This window comes from Falco naumanni, chromosome 4 (genome assembly GCF_017639655.2).
Source record: "Falco naumanni isolate bFalNau1 chromosome 4, bFalNau1.pat, whole genome shotgun sequence".
NCBI classification, from domain to species: domain Eukaryota; kingdom Metazoa; phylum Chordata; class Aves; order Falconiformes; family Falconidae; genus Falco; species Falco naumanni.
This window is the reverse complement of record NC_054057.1, coordinates 90,985,439-91,009,208: the sequence shown is the minus strand read 5'-3', so window position 1 is coordinate 91,009,208 and position 23,770 is coordinate 90,985,439. Positions and strand designations below refer to the sequence as shown.

At 40.1% G+C, this 23,770-nt stretch overlaps 1 protein-coding gene and 1 long non-coding RNA gene across 2 annotated transcripts in view; one reads left to right on the top strand and one right to left on the bottom strand.

The window, feature by feature from the left end:
• The window catches only part of SUMF1 (sulfatase modifying factor 1), a 39,075-nt gene that overhangs the window by 10,695 nt on the left and 4,610 nt on the right, over window positions 1–23,770 (bottom strand). Inside the window, 6 exon segments of the mRNA XM_040592312.1 lie at window positions 3,906–4,019; window positions 5,064–5,178; window positions 5,890–6,012; window positions 7,747–7,829; window positions 20,391–20,465; window positions 23,296–23,469. Coding sequence (XP_040448246.1) covers window positions 3,906–4,019; window positions 5,064–5,178; window positions 5,890–6,012; window positions 7,747–7,829; window positions 20,391–20,465; window positions 23,296–23,469 — 684 coding nt within the window.
• LOC121087375 lies at window positions 2,826–20,978 on the top strand. Its single transcript, XR_005827586.1, has 3 exons — window positions 2,826–3,406; window positions 7,546–7,640; window positions 20,598–20,978. It is a non-coding gene; the product is annotated as an uncharacterized LOC121087375 (long non-coding RNA).

Below are 23,770 nucleotides of genomic sequence, written 5' to 3'. Positions count from 1 at the left end.
TATCCTGCTGCACCAAGTGCATGTTACTGGCGTGGATGCTTCCCATTTTTTTTTCTGGAGGGTAACAAGCCCATTATCTCACATGACATTGAGGGACCATTCGCCACATTCCAGATGACAAGTAAGGTCACATACAATTTGTTACTTAAACCCACACCAAATAGAATATTGTGTATTTCCTTCCATAAATAGTCTAAGCACAGTACACTGATCTACACTGGTCCTGTATGCTTGTAAAATGGGAAGACTTTCATTCCCTTAAGTCAAAAGAAAACAGAGACATTTGCAACTCACTAAACAAACCTGATAAGTAGCATTCAAAATAAAAGCTACCTGGACTGGAATAGTTGAAGAGACTTCTAGTTGCAGAAGTGTCTACTTAAATTCTTAAGGAAAGGTCTGTACAAGCAAATCTCCAGTTATACTCGTGGTCTGCTCTTAAAAGGTACATCTGTAACATATTATGATGCCTTTAAAGGCCACTAAGTTGAAAGTTCTGACAGCATCCCCAAAACCTCACTATTGCTAATAGTGTCCAGTGTTCCCTGGTACCTTACAGCTTGTAACTGCAAGGACACAGCACCAGGCTCTGATTCTATATACTTTTTGAGCTGCATAAAAATCTTTCAAGTTTATTTCTTTGGCTTTAGTACTTACTTGCACAGGTCCTATACCTGGCAAAGAAGAGGAAGAACATTCATTGTTCCATGGTTAGAGCATAATTAAAATCTAACACCTTAAAAAGTAGCAAACAATTCAGAAAGCCCTTTCAGGTGTCCCTCTTGGTAGTTATTTGTGAATATACAGAGGGCGAGAAATCTGTATGCAAAGTTCAACACACTCCTTGTAACAATCCACAGTAGACCCAAAATCTCTCCAGTATAGAGAGCTACTTTGAAGATTTCAGGTGTTAAACTAAGTATGTTAAAAAACTTTCACCAAACTCTGACCCTCTAGAAGAATTCCTAGTCTTTTAGGCAGAAAGAACACATCCTATATATAGGTTACTCTGACTTGTACTCTGGAGAGACTTAAGAGATTGGCTCTGACAGATATGGTGCTAATCATTTTTAATGTCTCAGAAGATACTGCAGCCTGGCTATTTTGAGACACCTTCTCACATTATGAGATTCAGTTTCCTTATCCATTTAATCTGAAAAACCCCTTGGAATTCACTTTGAAGTGCTCTGCCTCAGACACTGGATTCTGACAACTAGTTTCCATCTGAAAAAAAACCCCAAACAACAAAACTAAAGGCATCATTATTAATATCTAATTTATAAATACTTTCTGAAGTGTCTTCAAAGTGTTTATGCAGAATTTAGAAGCCTAAGCAAACTCACAGCCACAAAGAGCAAAATTTGCACCACACTTGTTTCTCACCATCACCTTAACACCAAAGCACTGCTGCATTGACATCATAAACACAAAAGCATTTCATTTAAATAAGTCATTCAAACGAAGGTGCATCACTGCAATATTAAGAAAAAGGGTATTTCCCTTGTTAAAACAAATAATGTATATTACCTTATGCTAACCTACAGACAAAACCAAAAAAACAGTACATAAACAAGTGCAATAGACATGAGATCTGTGACTTAAGTTCTATACACACACAGCAACAAACTTTTTTTATTCTCCAGATTTGGCCTAGTTACTCTATTTTTGTTTCCCAGTGTTACCACTTTTTGCTAGGGCAGACAACTCCTACAGAGCTGCGAGCTTTTCCCTGCCCTGAGAGGTCACTGTTAAACAAGCAGTCAAAACCGAAGTAGCTGTTAGACTGAGAAACAGATGAACAAGAACAGAGACAGTCACAACACGCTGCCAACTGCCAGACCTACGCTCTCCCCCAGCGACACGGGTGCTATTGGCCTTCGCAAGGGTGCGGATGGGAAAAGGGTCCTTTCCCTCCGCTCTGGTTAAGGCAGCACATGCAGATCAGGGGGCTTTGGTTCCAGCCACTGATGTGAAGCTTCATTATCGAAAGGGGTAAAGCAGGAGTTTCCCTGGTGCAAAGGACAGTAACCACACAGTCTGGAATGCAAAGTTCAGCCTTGCTCATCCTCTTCCTCCTAAGCTGACTTACAAGGCTGCAATCAAATCAATACTCTACCCTGGTATGGGAAAGATTGCTGGTTTTATTGTTCTTCACCTAAATTCACATTCTGCTAGCTACTCAAGACTTCATCTTTAGAAATGTTGCTCTTAAACTGGCCTTGTTTCCATTCATAAGGTACAGAAAAAAAGTTATCCTTAATTGTACATAAAACACCCACCAGAATGGAAACAGAATTGCAAGACAGCAGATGTTTCTTTCCTAATCAATCAGTATGCAAACAGGAAAAAAAAATCTAAAGATTCAGTTTGAATGCTAAGTATAAATTCTAAACATATTTCTGCTGTATATGCATGCAAGCCATGAGTCAATCTTGGAAAAAAACAGGTGTGTTTATACATTCAAGATTCAATTCATGCAACACAGCTTTCCATTCTTGCTGAATTACAGAAACTGGCAGAAATTTTTTACTACTGTGAAATACTCAAATTGCATCATATGTATTATTTGTGCAATATGTAAAAAAAGGTAGCAGATGGGGATACAACACAGCCAAGGTCCCAAAGGAAAAGAAGGTTCTTTCACCATTGCTAGGCCACTAAGACTGATACCAATAGAAATTAGAAAATAGTCCATCGTATTATAAATCAAACAAGAAAAAAAAAAGCTACAGCATTTCAGTTACTTGTGAAGATGTATGCAGTGCACTGTCCGACACAGAGCTGAAGCCACTAGAGAGACCCGTGGTGTCTTACGGGGATACAAGCAACTTGAAACTGGGCACTGTCATTGGTATGGGTTAGGAGGTCTTCATATGCTCCAACAGTGTGACGGAACGGCTAGTACAGATCTAGAGCAATCTAGACCCCAAAATGAGTTTGATTTCTCTCACTAGACACATACTCCCGGAAGAACAGCAGAAGACCAGCTTCTGCAATATACAAAACAGCAAAAAAAGTTTAGCAAGTTCCTCAAGCTACTTCCACTTGCTGACTTCCCAGAAAGGCCTCCAACTATGTTCAGCACACCAAAGAAAGAGTACACATATCATAAGAGACAACAGCATGTGGATACTGAAATCCTGCAGAGAGCTCCTGCCCCATGAGGTTTAATTGGTTTTCTCATTACAGATAACTGAGTCTGAACAAAAAAAGCTCTGTGAGAGCAGAGGAGTGCATTTCTCAGATTTAGTCATCCTGGATAAATGAGAGAGAAGGAGATGCAATACCAGAACTTGAATCTGCTGAGAGATACTACATGAGAAATGCCACATACAGAGCTCACCCTGCAGGACCCTCTTTCTCTGCCTGCCACAAAGAAAACCAAAGATTAACCTCTCAAAGCCTGGTAAGCTACTTTTCTCCATAAACTTCAGCTTTATTACATACTGAGTTTTAAACAAGCTAGCAGAAGCCGTAAAGATTACTCACAATGGTCTGTTCTCTACCTGGGGGTGTCTCTGTGTGTGTGGGGGGTGGTGGAAATAATAGTAGTACAAGCTAGTAGTATAGCTTGTAGCAACATAAATTAACAAAAGAACTCCCCCTCCCTCCAAAGTAATTCCACTGCATTGGCAAGTTCTTTATTTACATAACACGATGCCACTTTGGAATTATTCCACTGCTAACCAGTTGTGGAGGCCTGTCCAACAATAAATAACCTAAATTGCACTGCAATTCCCATGTTGATGATTGGTGGCGTGATACTTCCCAATGCACCAGAACACAGCCAATCCCACCCCAGACACAGCAGAGAAGAGCAAAGAACAGCAGGTTTTCAAACTGCAACCACATCAGAGTAGCAAGAGGGAATTCTATACTTCATGTGATGCCAATAAAATACTTACAGGGTTGTGAACTTCATCTGTTGAATGATGAACAGCCCACCAGTCTGATGTCCATTCCCAGGCATTTCCTACAATGTTGTACAAGCCATATCCATTGGGAGGAAATGCAGTGACCTATACAAGATATGGAACACAAGTGCCAGTTCTGTAAATCACTCAACAAGAAATAAGGTTTTTTAATCCTGAAGACCAGCCTCCTGAAGGTACATTTGTCTTTAGTAGTTTTGCCTTCATATCTCAAAAGCAGACACAAAATCAGAACTGCAGAACTATACACTTTTACCTACTCTGTTTAGATAAAACAGAATGAAAGAATGAACTCTCTTTATAATCATTCTCTATGTCCTCAGCACCACATTTTCACTATGCCATAAAGCATCTTCTCATTGGTTTTGGAGACTGATCCTCTAAAGAGAGGTGCTGTTTGACCAACAGATGTAGACCCGAACAAAGCATTAATGACCTGACCCTCCATGCCCATGCTTCCAAACTTCCACTTTCCCATTACCATCAAAGAGAAGCAAGGGTGGCTATCAACTCATGCATATGCAGACTCCTCGACTGATGAAGCTTTTTGGACTTACTTTAACTACCATTTAATAATTCATTCACATTCTTGACTGCCTTTAAATCCCACATTGTTTGCCGCACTAGACAGATACAACCTTTCCACAAAGGGAAGTTTCATTTCTTTTAAACTATTGCATGAGTTTTGTGCCTCAGGAACAACTACCCAAAAAATAAAGAGTTCCAAAAACTTCAATGCCAGAAGTGCAGGCATAAAGTGTTTCAGCTTCTGACTACAAACTGACTGGAAAGGGGGAAAAGAGGTCAGTTTGAGAGGAACTAAAAGTTAAAATGAAAGTAATCTTAACTTTCCAATTAGCTTTTTAAAAAGTGTCCCTTGGTAATAACAGTCTGCCGTGAAATATACTGTAACTTTAAAAATCTAAAGGTGAAAGAGTACAGGAACAGAAAATAGCCATGACTTACTGTGTTAAACACAGACCTTAATTTTATCACAGAATTATATCATAGAATGGTTTGGGGTGGAAGGGACCTTAAAAGACCATCTAGTTCCAGCCCCCCTGGATTTGTTCTTCCTTTAGGAAGACTAGGTTGGTTTCCATATGATTAATTCACTTCAGACACACGTACAGGCGCTGTTCCTTTATATCCATCTTCTGCAGTGTTACTAGTTGGGAATACTCCCTGCCAGATATTGGCATAATGTTGACCTTTCGGTTGAAGCTTGTTGCCCCATGGAAAAAGTCTATTAAAAGACATACAGAAGAACAATTGTCAAACATTTGTGCCTTTTTTTTATTTGAATAAAAAAAAAAAAGACACACCACACACACACCCTGCTTCCTCCCCACCTTACTCTGGAGAACTGTCTGTATTCCGGTTCCATTTGTGCCAACTTCTAGCAGGTTTTCAAGGCGAGCAAGGGACGAGGACAATTCATCCATGAAGGAGGGAAAGGCAGCACTGCCCTGTGCAGTATGTAGTCCAGGGCACAGGATGGAGAAGACTGTTACCTTGTCTTTCCCTCCTCCCCAAGACCAGTCAGGTAACAAGCAGGTCCAGTGGCCCTACAGTTGCTGTGCAGTGATAATAGTTATTCACTTAAGCTCTTTTGCAACTCTCCCAGCCTTGGCACTAAGCTCCTTCACTGTACCTTTCATCTCCTGCAATAACAACAGTCCTGTGTCTTGGTATTTTTTCACATCTCCTGCTCTCCTTGGCTCTCTGCACTCCCCTCCCATTACAGGGTTGAGATTACAATATACTATTCGGGTATGTAGGGAAATTCACTTCCCTAAAGGAATCTGTTCAGAGTAAGTCAGTGCTGCATTTAACACAGGTGTGCACACCACACAGGAAAAAGACATTGAGGGTAATAATAAAACCACACAAATTCTTCCTTATGGGTTAAACACCAGTTTTGAAACTTTATCAGGGACACATTTGTGACAAGTACCTATTTTCAAGGCCCCCTCGACAGCTGTACTCCCATTCAGCCTCAGTTGGTAATCGTTTCCCTGCCCATGTGCAGAATGCCACAGCATCATTCCAGGAAACATGAAGAACTGGATGATCCATTCTGTGGAGCAAAATAAATAGGACAAGATCATCAGTAGAACTAGGCAATTTCACAGCTATACAGCACAAGCAATTTACGAAACTTTTAGAGATGGCCAAAGGACTGTGAGGAAGTTCACAGTTCAGTTACAACCAGACAAGCATCAGATTAGTTTTACAGAGAAACTACCATTTAAAGAAAGACAGCAAGATGCTGGGAGGGAAATGCAGCCATCAGAAAAACAAGGAAGAGGAAAAAAAATCAGCTGCTGTTTGTCTCATTGTGCTTTTACATGCTGCTCTACAGTTTACAGAAAAGCTCCCATCTTTGGTTTGGTTCCAAGACTGCCCTTACAACCCTGGCTTCTCTTTCCGAAAGGAGGCAGAAAAAATGCCTAGTCATTCTTGTCGAAAGGATCCTCCCCATCCAAGCCTCTAACCAATTGAGATACTTCAAGAGCTGAGAGTCTTGGTCCAGAAGACAGATACAGAGGGCTTCCTATTAACTTGTCTTTCCTGCCTGATTTCACAAGTCAGCATACACCTGGTGGTCCATTAGGCTACTTCCATGGGGCAAGTTCACCAACAGTTGTACTAGGCTAGATTTGCACCATACTTCTACAAGACTAGATTTACATGGCAGGTTTCCAACTCTTATCTGCTGACTGTGACCTAAATTTCTGTCTCCCCCCAACAACACCTCCTGATATTATCTCTATTTTTGCCTCAGATAATTCTTTCATTGCCCTTGGAGAACAGACAATGGACTTGTTACTGAGCAGTTCAGCCATCAAATGATGTTACACTAACACAGCCCTGTCCTTAGAGAACTCAAAAGCATGCCAGCCTCTAGTAGATCTAGGCTACAGAGCCTGACTTTATTTCAAATGGCAGTTTCAAAACTTAACTAGATGATTAAGACAGCTAGTGTCAACTTCATTGACATCTGCAACTCTTTCTCTCGCTAGGCAATGTAAGAGGTCACATCTAAGTAAGCATGCCCTAACACTCGTAAATGAACAACAGTTTTCAACATGCACAACTTGGGGCTAGTTCTGCAGTATCCATAAAAAGCACCTGAGATTAACAAAGGCTTTTGATTTTCTAGACATAAAATTCCTTCCACTTCTGAATGGAAAGAGACTGCATGAAGACATGGATCAGCAAATTTCAGGGTTCACACTAGCAAAGCACAATACTAACTATAGACTGTTAGGAAAAAGCACAGTTTTCCAGAGCATTTAGAGCTGCTAGATAAAGTCACAACTGATTTTGCACAATAATCAGCCCACAAAGTCAGAATACAGTAAAAAGAACAACACTCTTCAGTACGCTGCTGCCAGAGAGATATGCTTCCAAATCTCAGATGGACAACATGCTACACAGATTCCTAGAACATGCATACAGCTCAAATTTAGTCTGCCTCCCCAAAGCCAGATCTGCACTGAATACTCTAAAGATACTGACCCTCTAGAGATCTACTGTTTCACTACTGACATCTAAATGTGACTAGAAAACACTGAAGCACGTTTCAGTACAGTCTCTTTTCCCTCAGGTGGAAAGTGTTTATACATCTTTTTGAAATTCTACATCATTGACCAGATGACCCCTAGAAGATGAGAAAATAGTCGCAGAAGCAGCAGCAAACAGGTACCTAATTAAAGACCTTTTCTTGCCCCCACCCCCTCCTGATGAGAGTTAACAGGTATATTTACAAGCACTGTCTATTATAATGGAATGGTCATTCACGGCTTACCTGTTGGAGATACTAGAGTCAGGACCCTCGGGGTGCTTCCAGTTGGCTCCCTTCACAGGCAACCACCAGGGAGCAGCTGCAACCTGAGAAGTGATGAGAATGGCCAAGGAAGAAGACTTAAGTTCCCAGCTAAAGGTTATTCTGAAAAAAACACCGTGCGAACACAGGCTACAAAGGTGTCACTCACAGTTCATGGCTCTGTCTGCAGCCAACTGACCTGTTACATTCCAAATGATCTTTCATAAACCAAGATGATAATTTGATCTACATTACAACACCGCTGCTCAAGGAACAGCCCAAGATACAGAACAGCACAAAGAAAATGCCACCCAAAAACAAGCAAGAGGGAGACTAAATCCTGAGCATACTTCTCTGAGGTACTGGCTGTCTCTCCTTCCCTTCTACATTTTTCTCACCTGCAGATCTGATACAAGACACAGTTTATTCTTTTCAAAAGCACAGCCTTCAGCATACTATGATGGACCACACTGTCCTCTCACAAATTCTCCGTTCCTGACCTCTGAAAACATCAGCCAAGAACAGATGGTAGTGATTGGAAGAGGTGACCTGGAACATTAGAGTATTACTCCATTCTTTTACAACAGTATGCCCACAGTACAGTTGAACCAGCTAACCTCCTGGCTGACTTCAGTCTGACACATTCTGCAGAAATGATTAAAAAAAAACCAAACACACAACAGTTTTGGCTTAAAGAGAATTTTCATCCCAATTATTTGCTCCCTAGACTCAGTGTTTTGGAATAACTACAACAAAATCCTGATGACTTCCTTTAACTAGGGTTAAAACGCATATCTTGCAACACATTTGCTTTCCAGTTAATTAACTCAGTAAGCCGATTTTAAATTATTTGCTGTCAGCTTCCAGAAGGTGGAGACAGAAGAGCTACAGAAGTGAAGCCTTTTTTTTCCCCCCGGTTGGTTGGCTGAGCAACATCAAGCAGTCAAAACACTCTAATAATGCAGACATCAAGTACTTCTCTCTAATAAAAGCCTCAAATTTGGTTCTGCAATGCCAAGGAATTATTGCTGGAATACATTTGTTAAGGATTTCTTCTATTAAGCTTACTTCAAAGCAGAGAAGGTCAGTGCACAGCACATTTAACTATTCTGTTCCCACTCACATTCACTTAGAAATACTTAGCTTAATAATGGGTCCCTTCAGAAACTGAGGCAGAAAATAACACTTATACTAACCATCAATAAGTGGTTTTATTCCAGCAGCCTGAGTGCTTGCTTTCAAAACACTCCTATTACAGAGATACCTCCATAATGAACAAAAACCTAAGTAAATAAGCCTCCAATGCTTTAGGAGTTAAATAGCCTACCAGCTGGTTAGCCCTAGACCTAGGAGATGCAGATGCTTCTCTAACACTGGCCTGTAAAACCTTCAGCAACTTCTGCCCTCTCTGCTGCCCATCAGCTTTCCCCACTCAAAAGATGGCAAAGGGAAGAAGCAGAATATTTCTTTGTCTTCATCATGCTGATAAACCAACTTTGTAAAGCATTATGCACACACGTAGGAACTGTGCCAAGAGTGTGATCCTTTAACTCATCAAATCCCTCACAGAAAGTTCAAAAGTAAAAGTCACTGAAAGCTGGTACTCAGGAGACAGAGTATCAGTATGGTCAAAGAATTTTAACAGCAGCTTCTAGGAGGAAGCTGCATCCTTCAACAGTGAAGAGCATTTAACATGTAATTACTTGTATGTGAGAAAAAAATAGCTATGACAAGCATCATTTGTTAAGAAAAACTCTGGTCAAAACTACCCAGCAGATCTCTCATTTGAACGTTTCAGTAGGAAAATAAACTGAAGTGCCTAAGAAACAGAAGTGCTGCTAATACACAAAGACATATTACCTTATTTTTATATCAGCTGATCAGTGTATGCTATAACAGTTCCCATGACAGCTTTTCACTCTTCTCCCATCACCACACACAGATTTTGCCTACAGCATACATCTGGGTACCTTACTCAAGAGCTCTTTGTAAATCAATAGCAATCCTGGACTAAAGCTGCAGAACTGTTGGCTTAAGCTCAGCTGAAGAGCCTACAGCTCTTTGTGAGCTCTAGGCAAGAGTGCTGGAATCCCTAAACGTGCTGCAGGACTCCTTCAGGCTGGGAAGCCATCCACACACAGGTTTCCGACACTCTGTGCCAAAGCTAGTGAAGAGACATCAGTGTTAAGCATAAAAGCAATAAAGATGTTCTCAGCTGCTTGCTGATGACTAAGATGTTCTGTCCATGTGCTCTTCATCTAAACGGGACCCTCCAGGCGCACTACGAAAGTAATGACGTTTCTTAAAGATCCTGCTTTCTGATCTCCCTAGCATAACAAGCACAGAAATTGACAACACCAACCACGTAATTCCGGCTCAGTATCTGACAATGCCAATGACATTCTCACCACAAGCAGAGCCCCTACCCTTTTGAAAAATGCATGAGAAGCATTTTATCTCTTGCTAGAAACTACAGTCTTCAAACCCAAATATGGGATCTTCAGAGAGATACTCCGCTCAACTCCCATAGCACTAAAGCTTCAGAACGATCAAACTGCTAAATAAAAACTACAGTCAGTAGGTTTTAAACTAGTCTGATTTAACCAATTCCTCATCTGTTTTGAGCTTTAATCTTTAATCTACACTCAAGATAGAACAGAAATCCAAAGTTAGAATTTTACAGATCTTTAAGGAAAATAAGAGCGCTACAGTATCGTTTGCTAAAGGTTCTCTGTGAATCTGAAAGATCACAAGTAAGATTTCACCCCAATAGTTACTAAGCACAACACATTTTTGTAAATTTAACTGCTGGGGTTTGGATTTAAAGAAAAAAATATCTCTGCAGGAGACTGCAAAGACACTTCAGAAGACTTCAATTTTGGAAAACATTTTTGTTATGCGAAAGAAAAAGCAGATGCTTTCAATCAGAATGGTTTATTTTAAACTGAGAAAAATATAGTGTCTCTGCATGAGAGCACTACGTGTGCACGTCTTCTCTTTCTGGCTCTGCTGAACTGAACACCAAATGGCTGCCAGTCTTTTCAGAACACCCAGATCTTTAGAGAAGCTACACATATAGTACTAGGACAGTGATAACAGTGATAAAGTTCATACAGCCTTCAATAATTAATTGGAAACTTATCTAAGTGAGCCAGTGACACCAGTGAGCATGCACCAAGATGCTCCTTCCAAAAGAGAAAGTCATGTACCTGAAATTTACAGTCCTTTCAAAAAACTTCTCATAAGTCTTTAAAGCTTTTAATTGTTCTAAATCTAATTAGTAGAAGAGCTAATTAGACAGAGATATTACAACATCACAGTTAATACAGCAAAGCCCTCCCTCACCACTAATGAGCTTAGTTACTTTCATAAAGCTTAGTATTCTCATGCTTCACTCCGAAACATGTGTTCTGTAGACGGGCAACAGATTAATTTTGTAAAAATAGCAGCATATGCTGCTGAATACATCTTGAAGAGTTACTGAATTAGAGGACAATATCTCCTTCACTTTAATTAACTCTTCACAGCACAGCCTACCACTTTTAAGATAATTGGTTAAACATTACCATCCTGCAAACATTATGCAACTGCGCTGATGTACAAGGAAAAGCGGTTCTAGGAGCAAAGCACATTTCAGAGGCAGAGAAGCTCAATGCTTGTTTTGGTCTGATCCAGCTGAAAACTTGGATTATCCAGCTCTGTGGTCCAGGATTAAACTTTAAGAACTCACTGTTCTGCTTAACACAGGCGCATAGCGCTGTGAAGAGAACACAATATGATCACACTGGGAATACTAACAGTTAATTCCAGCCTAGAAGTTTTCCACTCAAATGAAGCTATTTGAAGAACTGAAGCCTATACTCCCACTATCAGTTTGCATAAAAGTCAAAGTTTTAAGTATTCAATTTTCTTTTCAAAGTAGGCTGGGATATCCTAACTTTAATGGCCCCATTAGCTTGTGATTTCAAGATTTTTAAACTACTTTACAATCATATTGAAGAAAATTACTTCCCAAATACACAGATAAAAAACGAAAGGGGGGGGGGGGGGGGGGGGAACATCAGCAAAGTCAATTTCGTCGTCAGCATTACACTGGTACTGGTACTGCACAACCAGTAAGTAAAAACCCTTGAAAACATATCCAAATGCCCCAGCAAATAACCATGAAAACATTTATAATAGTCTTGCACCTAACTTAGAAAAAAACACTCCCCCCACTTTACCTCCAAATTTCAAATTCAATTCACACATATATTAGAAAAAATACCAAAAATAAACAGCTGAGTAGCTCATCTTGGCTGTAATTCCATTTCTAACGTGCAGCAATTCACTTGAAATAACAAAGCTGTAGATTTTAACCTTAAGTCAGGCACAGAAGATGAGAAATTCATGCTGTTATCCAGACATGTAGCACCAAACACCTTTTTTTGATGTGCTCCATCATTATAATGCTATTTTAATATAATAAGGCCTGCATACACTAGGTCAAGATAACCATTGGGAAGAAGCAGAAGTTATTGCAGACTAAGAACTTCAGCAATTCAGGAATCAACTGTCTGAAAAGAGATTTGCAGAGGGAAAAGTAGTCGAAGTCTGGAAAATTCTCCCAGAACCATTTATTAAGCCGTGGGTTCTGAAAGATACACACACTTCAGTTTCAGAAGCTGACTTAATAGGTTACCACTTGTTTGAATCAGATTGTGTTAAACTCTGTACATCTTTAATTTGCAAAAGCATCCTCTTTGCTGCAAAAGCAATGTGTGCATCAGCTGGAAGCAGGGAAGTTATGAAGCAATATCTCTGAGAAATACACCCAGTGGTCTGGATACCCTCACTGCTAGCATTGGTAGGACTTGAGAAAAAATTAGCTATTCGGTAAAGAATATAATATTTGGATGAGGTTTTATTTTATCCATGCAAGGCAGATACACATAAATCTCTGTCAATTTTTCCTCCTCTAAGCCATATCTTAAACCCTGAACTGCTGATTAATGAGCTACTGAAGAAAGAGGCAGACAGAAAATAGAACATTTTTAGTAGGGCAGGAAGTTTCAGAAATGAAAATAATTACTGTGCAACAGATAAGCCATTGTCATTTTCCACTCAGAAACCACACAGAAATCACATAAGGTGGGGTCCTGGTCACAAGTAACTTTACATCTATTTCTCTAAGTAGAATCAGCATGCCTTCCCAACAACCTTCAAAAACTTCTTCCCTCACTAAGATTCAGAGCAGAGATTTCACTCCCATCTCCATCACACAGCTCCCAACTGCGTATCCCTACAGCATCTCCTTCCCTCCACAGCAGGGAAGCCCACTCTGCCAGCCAGGCACTGCCAGTAGACAGGTACCATTCACCTACACCTGCCTGCAGAAGCAGGCTATGGGTATGAAGAAGTCAGTCGAGCACTGGGATCGTGATTCAGCAGCCCCAGACATCAGGAAGCAGCAGCTACTCTGGGCTGCTGCACTAGCACAGCCCAGCTCCCAGCTGACGCTTACCCACCCCACATTTTGGCTGGCAGCTGTCACTATCTTCGTCAGGTCCTGTTCTGGACCAGGGAGGGAAATCAGCAGAGGGCAGAGATGAAGCTTAGCCCCCCTGCTCTGATTCAGCTTGGCAGTCAGATTCAGAATGCATCACTGCATGACGGGCAGTTTGAAACAAGCCGGAGCCAGGCAGTGGTCCCGCTCGATTTTAGAGCCATTTTCCAAATGCAAGGAAAACCCTTCCAGCAGATGCATGCTCCCTGTTCACCTTTGCCAGCCTACAGCTCCACTTCTCCACTGAGAGCGGCAGGAACATGACCTGTTTCTATGCAGTGCACCATCTCTATAGCAACAGGCTTGCGTTTAAGTTGAAACAGCTGTAACTGAGTCAGGGAGACATTGCAATGTAAATAGTGTGGAAGTGAACACCACTTGAAGACTCAAGACAACGAATAGACCTCTCCTAGCCAGTTACCATGGTTGTCATAGTAGCTGCACATGGGAGATATAATCTACATATGCAGCTATAATTCATATTTGTACTTGAAGATACTCTGCAGAGAAGAGCAAACCTTCTATAATTATGTACATAAACTGAACTGAAACATGATTGTCAAATTCTCCACCAAATCAGTAATTAAGCACACTGAAACAGCTTAGAAGTAGACAGCTGAGTATTTTTTCCAGAAGCTAATACTTGATGTTGACAGCTTCCGCACCACTGCAAGTCCCATGCTATTTATTTATATCACTCAGAAGTCCCAGCTCCCAAAAGCTCCAATTACAGAAGAATCTGTTTTCATTCTTATTTTCTAAGGTTTCTACCCTCCCTCATTAGCTCAGAAATTAAAGCAATAAGGATTTTTTTTGTTTAATATTGAATATTGATATTGTTTGCCTTAAGTCCCAATACTTTAAAGCACTTTGAAATTGCAGTATCGCAAAAAAAAGGAAGAAAGGCAGCAGCTTTATAGATTAAGGATAAATATATTTTAAGTGATCAGTTGGAGAAAATATTTCAGACTTAATTGGAAACTAGCATTTTATTTTTACAAAGGGACCTCTTCCTTCATATAAGGAAAGGTCATTGAATCTCATTCAAATAGTGTAATACTTCACAGCTATGTCAATCCTCCAAGAAAAATAACCAAAAATATTTGATGCTAAAATCCAGTAAGATTCATTAAGTGCAGGTTTTGGAATCCAAAGAAGCTTCTTTTGAGGAACTGATATTCCTGGTGAGTTCCATCTCTGGAAGTCTATTTTTCAGCCAACATCTAAATCTGCACTCAAGCTAGTAATTTTTTCCAATAACCAAGTGAATACGAGCTTTAAGAAAATAAGGCTGGTATGGATACATCTGCAGCCTGAGGCACAAGCAATGCCCCATTTTAAATTTGTAGTTTATACTGACAGTTATGGACCAACATTACTGGTAATTCCCATTGAGAGACTCTTCCTGCACATCGTTCTTTATCCCAGTAGTGGGAGCACTGCATAAGAAGACAGAGATTAATAGTTCAATAGCAGCTCCACCTTCCCAGCTCCTCACAGGCAATAGCCAAACCATTGGGGTCTGCAAGAAATCAGCTCACCCATGCCTTTGATTGCCATTTTCTTTCTGAAAGGTCTCTGAAAAAACAAAAGCCAAGTGGGCTAGAGATGAAAGGTACCCTTAAAGTAGCAATAAGCGTGTTTGTCAACTTCTGCTTATGCATCTTAGGCATGTTGATGTTTTAACAGTAGCAGACAAACTATGCAATAACCTATCTGCTTCCCCCCAAGCCACAGACAAGCAAAGTATTGCACGCTGTCACTCTCCATAGTAACTGCTGCAGACAGCAGTACTGCTATCCTACCTGCAAACATTGCTTGTTTCATTATTAATTTTAAATCCTATTTGAAATGCTTATGTTTTCATTGGTTTTAGAATGGGATTGTGTCCTTTGAGTTACTGGCTAGAGGCACTGGTATAAATAGGCAAATTGCACAGCTCAAGACCGCTGCAGAGGTCTCCATACAAACAGGGATGAAAGTAGCATTCAGTAGTTCTAGATTGACCAGAACTCCTTAATAGTATTTCCTCAAGTCTGCCAGGAACTAATTTCATGGCATTCTCAGACCAAAAATTCAATACCTCCTAAAGACAAATTAAGTATACAGATTTGTATGCTATCGGTCTCTTCATTGCAGAATTTATCTGGCCTAGAAGCAAAAATTATTTTGCTATCCTGCACAAGCCAAGAATCAAAATGTTCCTACTACTCTCCAGTGAGAAAATCTGACTTACACTGTATTCCAGTCTTGGTAAGTGCTACCCTGTTTACCTTTTTCAGGGTAGATGCACAGCAAGCAAAACACTTGCAGTTATTTGCAGGTGCTCTCAAATCCCCTCACTGGCAAGCATGCCCCAGTACCTTCTCATTACACAGACACCATCCCCATGCTTTTTGCTCTAGGATACATTAAAATGCCTTATCAATGGTATTTTACAATGGCATGGAATAATAGCACTGGGCATGCATTTCCCCCCTGTCTCTACTTCCTTCTGAACTCAGTCAGGAAGATAAAGTAGGCAGTTTTGTCATAAAATAAGAATAACAAAACTTCTACATTTTGAGCTTTTTCCATTTCCTCCAGTTCTCTCAAAAGAGAAGGAAAGAAAAAAAAAAAAATCTCCGAGTTCCAAGCTGTTGGCAATTCCAGGCTGTGTTTCATCTATGGTATCTAAACCAAAGGCCAAATACCCAAGAAAAGCCATAACTTAATAGCTGTAATAGATGCAGTAATTAGTAGTTAGTTTTAATCTGCAAGTCTGAGAACTGATTTTAATATGTGAAACTATCCAAACTTGTTAAGCCCACACAAAATGATTTAGTTTCAAAGGACCTTCGCCTCTTAGCCTAGAAAATCCTTTTTTACTTGAAAAGGACCTCACCAGTTCTATCAGTAACACCCTCATCTGTTACAGTGCTAAATTTTCACTATCTACCACATCACCACTGCAAACTCAAAAGCCAAAACTAAAACTTGTGTTCCCAGAAGTCTAGAACAATTCAATTATTGGTTGCTACACCCCTTTTTACTGCTTCCCTTCCAGAGGAGGGTTAGGTCCAACCTGCATTCCTGTAGCAGTGGCTATCTAAGAGACCACCTCACCTCCAGGAAATGCACACCCAAAGCTCCAACAATTATAATACGTGCTAAGCTGGTTTGCTCCTGCATTAGCTTTCACCAGCCCCACCTCTGTTCTAGCTTAGCGGTCTGCTTCCTTTGAGGGCCTACGATAACTTTGTCTGGTTTAAGAACTGGAGAAGCCAAAGTGGCCAAATAGAGCAAAACCCTCAGATACTCCCCAACAGACACATGCACCTCATTATTTATAGGAACTGTTACAAACCATTTAGTTCAGTATCTTCACTGCTACCTCCACCCAGTTCTTTAACTGTGTATGAAATGCTAATTCCAAATATACATTCCTGTAGCTCTTCCCCTATACTCACAATTGCATTTAGCACCTCTGTGCTTCAGCTGGAGAAAAGTCTTATCAAAACATGTCTGAGACACTAAGGCAAAGTAAAAATATAGTCCTTTCTCCCATCGATTTGCTGGAAGGATTTTCAGTACCAGTAATGCTCCAGTGTTGAGATCTTATTTCTGCTTTTCACAGCCATAGTTATGATTCAAGATGACACATACCACAACCTAAATATTAGCGGACTAAGACATACATTGAGAAAAAAGCCTTAAAAAAGCCTATTGCCGATCATTACAATCTGCTGATGCAAACTTCACACAATTTACACTTTTTCTAATTACATTTGAATGGCTATGCTGCAGTAGCCAAGTTTTAAAGTGCATTCACTTTTCTTTATTAAAGTAACTGAATAGCATTACATTCCTTTCACCATTTTTTCCCCCGCAGACACTAGCAGATTTTAAATATTTGGGGCAATTTTCTTCCCCCCTCCCCTAGTTTCTATTGTTTCATTTAAGCTTACAGATCCTTAGCAAAAATTCTCTTACAGAACGCTCAAAGTCCCTACCCCATAGTTGGGGTGCTTCTGCATTTTGCAATAAGAAGTTTCTTGCAAGACATCTACAGAAACTTGTTTCTTGAAAGCATTATCTATAAAAAAACTGCTAATACATTGTATTAATTTCAATCAGCCAGAATAAGCATGGCCTACACAGAATTTGGTTGCCTGAGCAGCAGTCTCTCTACATTATATCCTAATGCCACCTCCCATGGCTCATGGTTCCCTTCCCTGCAACTGAAAGATCCTTACTTGTTCTAGCTTACAAATTGCACTGTCACAAAACCCAGTGACCCTCAAAACAACTAAGGTCTGTACAGTACTCGCAACATTTATAACCTCTCACAGAACATGCATACTGGACATGGTTTTGAGAGGCAGAAGCACACACAGATAGAACTCTAAGCTGTACCTTCAGACACAGTTATCTTTGCAGCTCCACTGCTGAGCTGCTTTCTGACACCTTCTCCTTGCAGGCCAAGTTACTTCCTAGAACTAGGATTTCATGGTATCTAGCTGGTGAGGGGGTAGGCAGACAGGAGGAACAAAAGTGGCTTCTAGTTTCTTTTTCACCTCCTGACAATATTACCACATTTTACAACATGTTTGCCCACAGCATCAGCATGAAGTTTAGAAGTGCCAAACTACAAAGCAGGCAGTCACTATTCTCCAGATCACTCTACCAAAACACTTAGTACAATCTTTCTCCGTGTCTATTTTGACAATGCTCTGCATTCTAGCAACTCGCAAAATGTCCAATAATGAATACTGAAAACATGGCAAAAAGACAGTCTCCTAAAGTTTACTTCAAACAAATACAGAAAACCTTCATCAAGAAGCAGCCAAAAAGACCAGTTTGGGCTCCATTCCAGCTGTCTGGCATAATACTTGTTCTGTTCATATTACAGACAACACTTTAAAATTTGGCTGACACACCCAGTAAAGTGGCTCCCAACACCCTGTATGTGTTTACACAAATATCCAAGACTGAGCTTACACCAGCATTCTTAGGGTTTCTTTGTTTTAAAACTGAGAGCGTGATTTAGGGATTTCTGCATCACAGAACTAGGGCAGGAAAAAATTTCTCTAATACCAACTGTTGTGAAGATGAAATGAGCCCATCTGGATTTATCCTACCTTCAACATCATTATGCTAGTACTTAGGAAGTCCAATTTAATCTTCCTATATCTCACAGTACACAGATGTTAGTCCCAAATTAAAAGATAAAATATTCTTGTAATCTTCCTTTCCTTGCAGTAGGAAGCAAAACCCCACCTTTTTTGCCAGTCATTCACAGCCCACATTCACATGGGGCTTCATGAAACCTCCAATCTATCAGTCTGCCCCTTGGAGATAGAAATCAAACTCTACAGACTTTCCCTCTCAACCAAGAGCATCATTTATACAGAACAATTAATATTCACTGCTCTGAGTTACCGCACCATGCGCATAGAAGAAAAATTCTCTTTGTGTGATAAACAATCTTGGAGAAAAATCAAGCAACTTAATACTGAAGTCCCAGGTATTCTCAGTAGTTTGCCATAATAAATAACAATCCTCTGAACTCCCGAGGTTATACCTTGGATCAACTGATATGCATAATGAAAACCTTGCTACTAACTAAAAGACATAATGTCATCTCAGATTGTCCCACCACTCTCCCTCTTTGCTTATCTAGTATCAGGAGGTGCAAAAGGTAGCAACTTGTGCTCTTCTATAAGTGCAGTTTCACTGAACACTTACTTACGTTTAACTGAACTATTGCCAAAAGATGGAGTTTCAGTCTTGCTACTACCTTATCCCTGCCCCATGTACATCCTGCTTCCCTGTGTTGACTCAAGCAGTTGCAGAATGAGCCAAGTTAGCTTTGCTAAGCCAAAAGAAAATTAACCAAAAAAAGCAGAAGAAATGCCCATGCAGAGTAAATGCTACTTGAAGCCACCCCCAATGCTTCATTTCTAAGGGCTTTTTAAAGGCATGGGACAAGAGACCTGGAAAAACAGTGTGTTCATCAGATCTGAGGATAATTCTGACAGGAAGAGACCTCAGGAGGTCATCTTGTCCAAACTTCTGCTCAGACCAGATAAATTCATCCAGATGACGACAATACATAATCTGCTTACTATTGGGACCTGTAAAGGTTAAGTAACTTGTTAAGGAGGAAGTAAATGAAGCCTAAGAAAGGAAAGGCTCAGCAACACATTCACAACAGAAAAAGAAGAGGGGCAGGGAAGCTTTGCTACCAACATTTAAAAAAAAAAAAAAAACAACTAATATTCACTTCTACTCAACAGGAGAAGTGGATCAGCACCAGCTGATCATCAGCATGGCACCTACCAGGATTGCTAGGTTGCCCTAATAAGATGAAGGGAACTGAAAAAAGCATCAAGGCATATAAATCTTCTACAGAGATGGAGGAAGCACAGCTTAAGCCATTCACAACATTATGAGTCTTACACTCTCAGGTCTGCCATAAAAATGGCACTTCTTTGGAATATTTGCCTCACTGTGTTAGTGAGTGAGTGCATCACTTAGATAGCATTGCTGTTTTATCAGATACACAGATTATCCTCATTTTCTTAAATTGGTAGGATCCGGGATTTGCCCACTTTGCTTGGATGCAAGACTGCATTGGCAGAGTCTGCCAGTCACGTTTACATATGCTCTTGGAGCCAGCAGCACTCCTGTTCTTTGCCTACACAGCACAGCACTCAGCACATGCTACTGACATTGGAATTTCTGAAGCATCACACTGTTACATGTAATGCAAATAAACAGCCTTCTATCTGCATCACTTACTACAGTCCTAAATATCTCTCATTATAAGGGAAAAAAAAAAAGACAAAAGGAGATTGATACTCACTTCTGCTAATCGGAAGCAGATTTTTTTAAAAAATTGTTTAAAAAAGATAAAAGAGAATAGACTGTAAATCTTCCACACTTGAGGGCATCTAATCTTTTAGGCCAAACACCACTCCATAGACCCCATTATATACGTGGCTTTGGAACACCACACAATTTCAATACTACTGCCATAACTGCTAACACATCTACCCCAGTGATTGCTAAGTAAGTTTTGCTCTGCTGTGTTACTCACTGCTTGGTGGATATTAGCCTTTACTTCTTCACTCAGCATTCCCTCGAACACAAAGGAATCCCCAAATTTCTCTGCCTAGAAAAAAAAAATTTAAAAAATCACCCATATTATGAAAGGAATGTTATTTTTAAAGCTGTAAGTGTGAGTGGTGTTTTATTTTATCAAGGATAAGGAAATTCTAATACTATTTTTGATTTGTCTTTCAAGGAAGCTATTTTGGAACAGAAGAGAAGGCATTTTACCTCTGGATGTCACTGTTCTTCAACAGCAACTGGACAGATGGCAGCTCACAGAGCTTCTGCAAATGTTTTTAGATTTATTAATTAAAAATGCAGTTCCAATTGTCCCAACTGTTTTAAAATGCTGCAGTCAACGATCTAACATTCAGAGGAAGGCGTAATTTCTCTTCGTTTTCCTTTGGGAATCACAATAAAAGACTTAAGCCTTGTCACTTACTGCTCCATCATCACTAGCACCATGTATTAAAAGTGCTGTAACAATAGGAGAGTTAAAGAGTTACCCAATCATTATGTCTCACATTATATAAAGCCAAAAGAAAACAAAAACCACAAATAATTTTTCAGTGGATCACAGTACATGATACTAACATAGTTTTTTTTTCCCCTTGGTAAACTAAGAGAATTGATATACTAAGGAAATCAAAACTACAATTCAACACATTTGCCCTTCTCAGTTTCTTCCTTTTATTATAGGCATCCAGAGACTGAGACCAATGGCCATGAGTTGCTTCTGCACACTCAGAACTCTTCAAGCAGCACAGTTTGAAAGAAGGATCCCATTGTCCTGGTTTTGGCTGGGGTAGAGAGTTAATTTTCTTCTTAGTAGCTGGTACAATGCTGTGTTTTGGATTTAGTATGAAAACCATATTGATAACAGAGATGTCTTAGTTGTTGCTTACTCTAGATGAAGGACTTTCCAGTTTCCCATGCTCTGCCAATGAGCAGGTACACAAGAAGCCAGGAGACAGCAGATGCAGGACAACTGACCCACACTAGCCAAAGGGATATTCCATACCCTAGAACACCATGCTTGGTGTATAAGCTGGGGGAAGTTGGCCAGGGCCTGCTGATCGCTGCTCAGGGACTGGCTGGGCATCGGTCAGCGGGTGGCAAGAAACTATATTGTGCACCACTCTGATTTTTTTTAGTTTCTTTTGTTTGCTTCTATCCCCTACCCCTTGTGTTTTATTCCTCTCTCTTTCTCTCTCCTTTTCATCACAATAGTTATTATTGTTATTACTATACTTCAATTATTAAATTCTTATCTCAACCCATGAGTTTTACCTTTTTCTGATTCTCCTCCCCATTCCACCAGGGCAGGGGAGGGAGTGAGTGAGCAGCTGCGTGGTACTTAGTTGCCAGCTGGGGTTAAACCACAACACCCACTCACCACCCAAACTGCAATAAGTTTTAGCCTATAGTAGTGATCTTTATATATTCAGTTTCAGAAAGGAAAGAGAAGAGAAGAAAAAAATAATCTCTCTCATTTGCCCAATCTGAATAACCCAGAGAGAGGCAAACAGGTTCATCACGAAATGGACCCCAGATTTCAGTCTGACAGCCTCTATCAAGGGCACTTTTAAAGTTTCTTAAAAAATACTTTTGGTTCAACAAGATAGCTGTACACCTAGAGATTTTTTTCTTCAGCTTTCTATTTACTTTCAGGTTTCATCTCCCACTGGAGTTTAGTCTAGTCCTTAACAGAAGAAAACCAAGAAGTAGGTTGGTTCTGTTTACCCACAGTAATACGGACACTATTTAAATACATAAAAACGTGCTCAGATGCATCCCCAAAAAACCCCTGAAGAATCAGTGCTGTTGAACTCCAGGTTTATTTTTCCAAATCCAGTGTAAAAAGGGGCTCCACATGACAAGCAAGGGAGACAGGACAAGTGGAGCACCCAACTATGCTAGCTGAGACAGGCTCCATCTGATGCTGTGCCACATTTAAATACCACTGCACATGTGCTCATTCCGGAAGCTGTTTGCAACAAACCTTGTTCAAACTCAAAATTGTTAAGCAACCTTTTTTCATAATTATTGAGCTAAGAACTTAAAACAGAAATAGTGCTGCAGATAAAAGAAGCCCTTCATCCAACCAGAAGGACTGTATCTTCCAAATGAGAACCAGCTTAATCAAGTGAATTCAGCAAAGTGCCTCCTTTGAGACCTGATCATTACCAAGGCTTTTATTTGCCTAAAAGGCCTGTCAGGAATTTATAAAAGTTGCGTAGGAACAGTCAACTGTCAGGAAAGATCAGAGCCTTATGCACAGGTAGCTTCTTTCTTGGAAGAACCTTAACATATTATTTCTTAGTCCATTGTTCCCAGTAACATGCATAAAACTATTATTACACTTGCTATTATATCTTCTTCAGACAACAGGGCTTTCTATTGCTCACCTCATTAGCAAGCAGCTGCGCTGAACTAGCCTGCAGAGTCCTCAGCTATCGCAGTTTTTTTAAATCCCTTCTACCCTGTTCCTCTAAAATAAGGAAAACCTAACAACATAGTTGTACTAGTACAAAGATGTCCTAGGACCCGAAGGTCAAAAAACCCCAAACAAAAAGCCCAAGAAATCTTGCATAGACATATTCAGCCACTTGTTTGCTTCACCCCAATTGCCTCAATCATAGCGCAGGGAAGATACTAGTTCAGACATCAAGATGCTTGCTAAATGTAAGAGTATAGATCTAAACACCCATTCAGACCCCTGAGCAGCAACGTAAGACAATTTCATCTCTCCACTACTTACATCAGAAATATTCTAGCACAGAAATCTGAAGAAAGTATTGTAACAGCCTTCAAAAAAGAAAAAACTTAGGTTTTTAACAGGAATTCTGTCAACACAAGATGACAGAAGACTGCATACTCTTCTGCCTTACCTCAGTAATGTAGCCAGTAGAATTCACAAATCTCTCAAATTCCTCATTGCTGACCTCATACTGATCCATGTAGAAACTGTTAACATGGACTCTTCTAGCAGGCCATTCTCCATCTTGCTGTATTTCAGGCTCATCAGTGCCCATTGTGAACACTCCTCCTGGAATAGCGACCATCTGCAGAGAAAACACCCCCCAAAAGATTATGAAAATGAAAGACTGAAAAGTCTTGTATTGGTCTTTCTTCTCCTCCACCTCATCTTTAGAGGTGGTTTTGCTTTGAGCAGCATTTTACTGACAAAAATAGCACAACAAAACAGCAACAGTGGCATCTTGATTACCACCTGTTTGGAAAAAATAGCAAGCACAACTTAAATTGAGAACAAAAACTCCATTTGCAGCTCTTTCTACATGAAGTCTGGGTAACTCAGAACTTCTGCTGAGGGTAATGCTTATGCTTTAACGAGCATCATGTTCC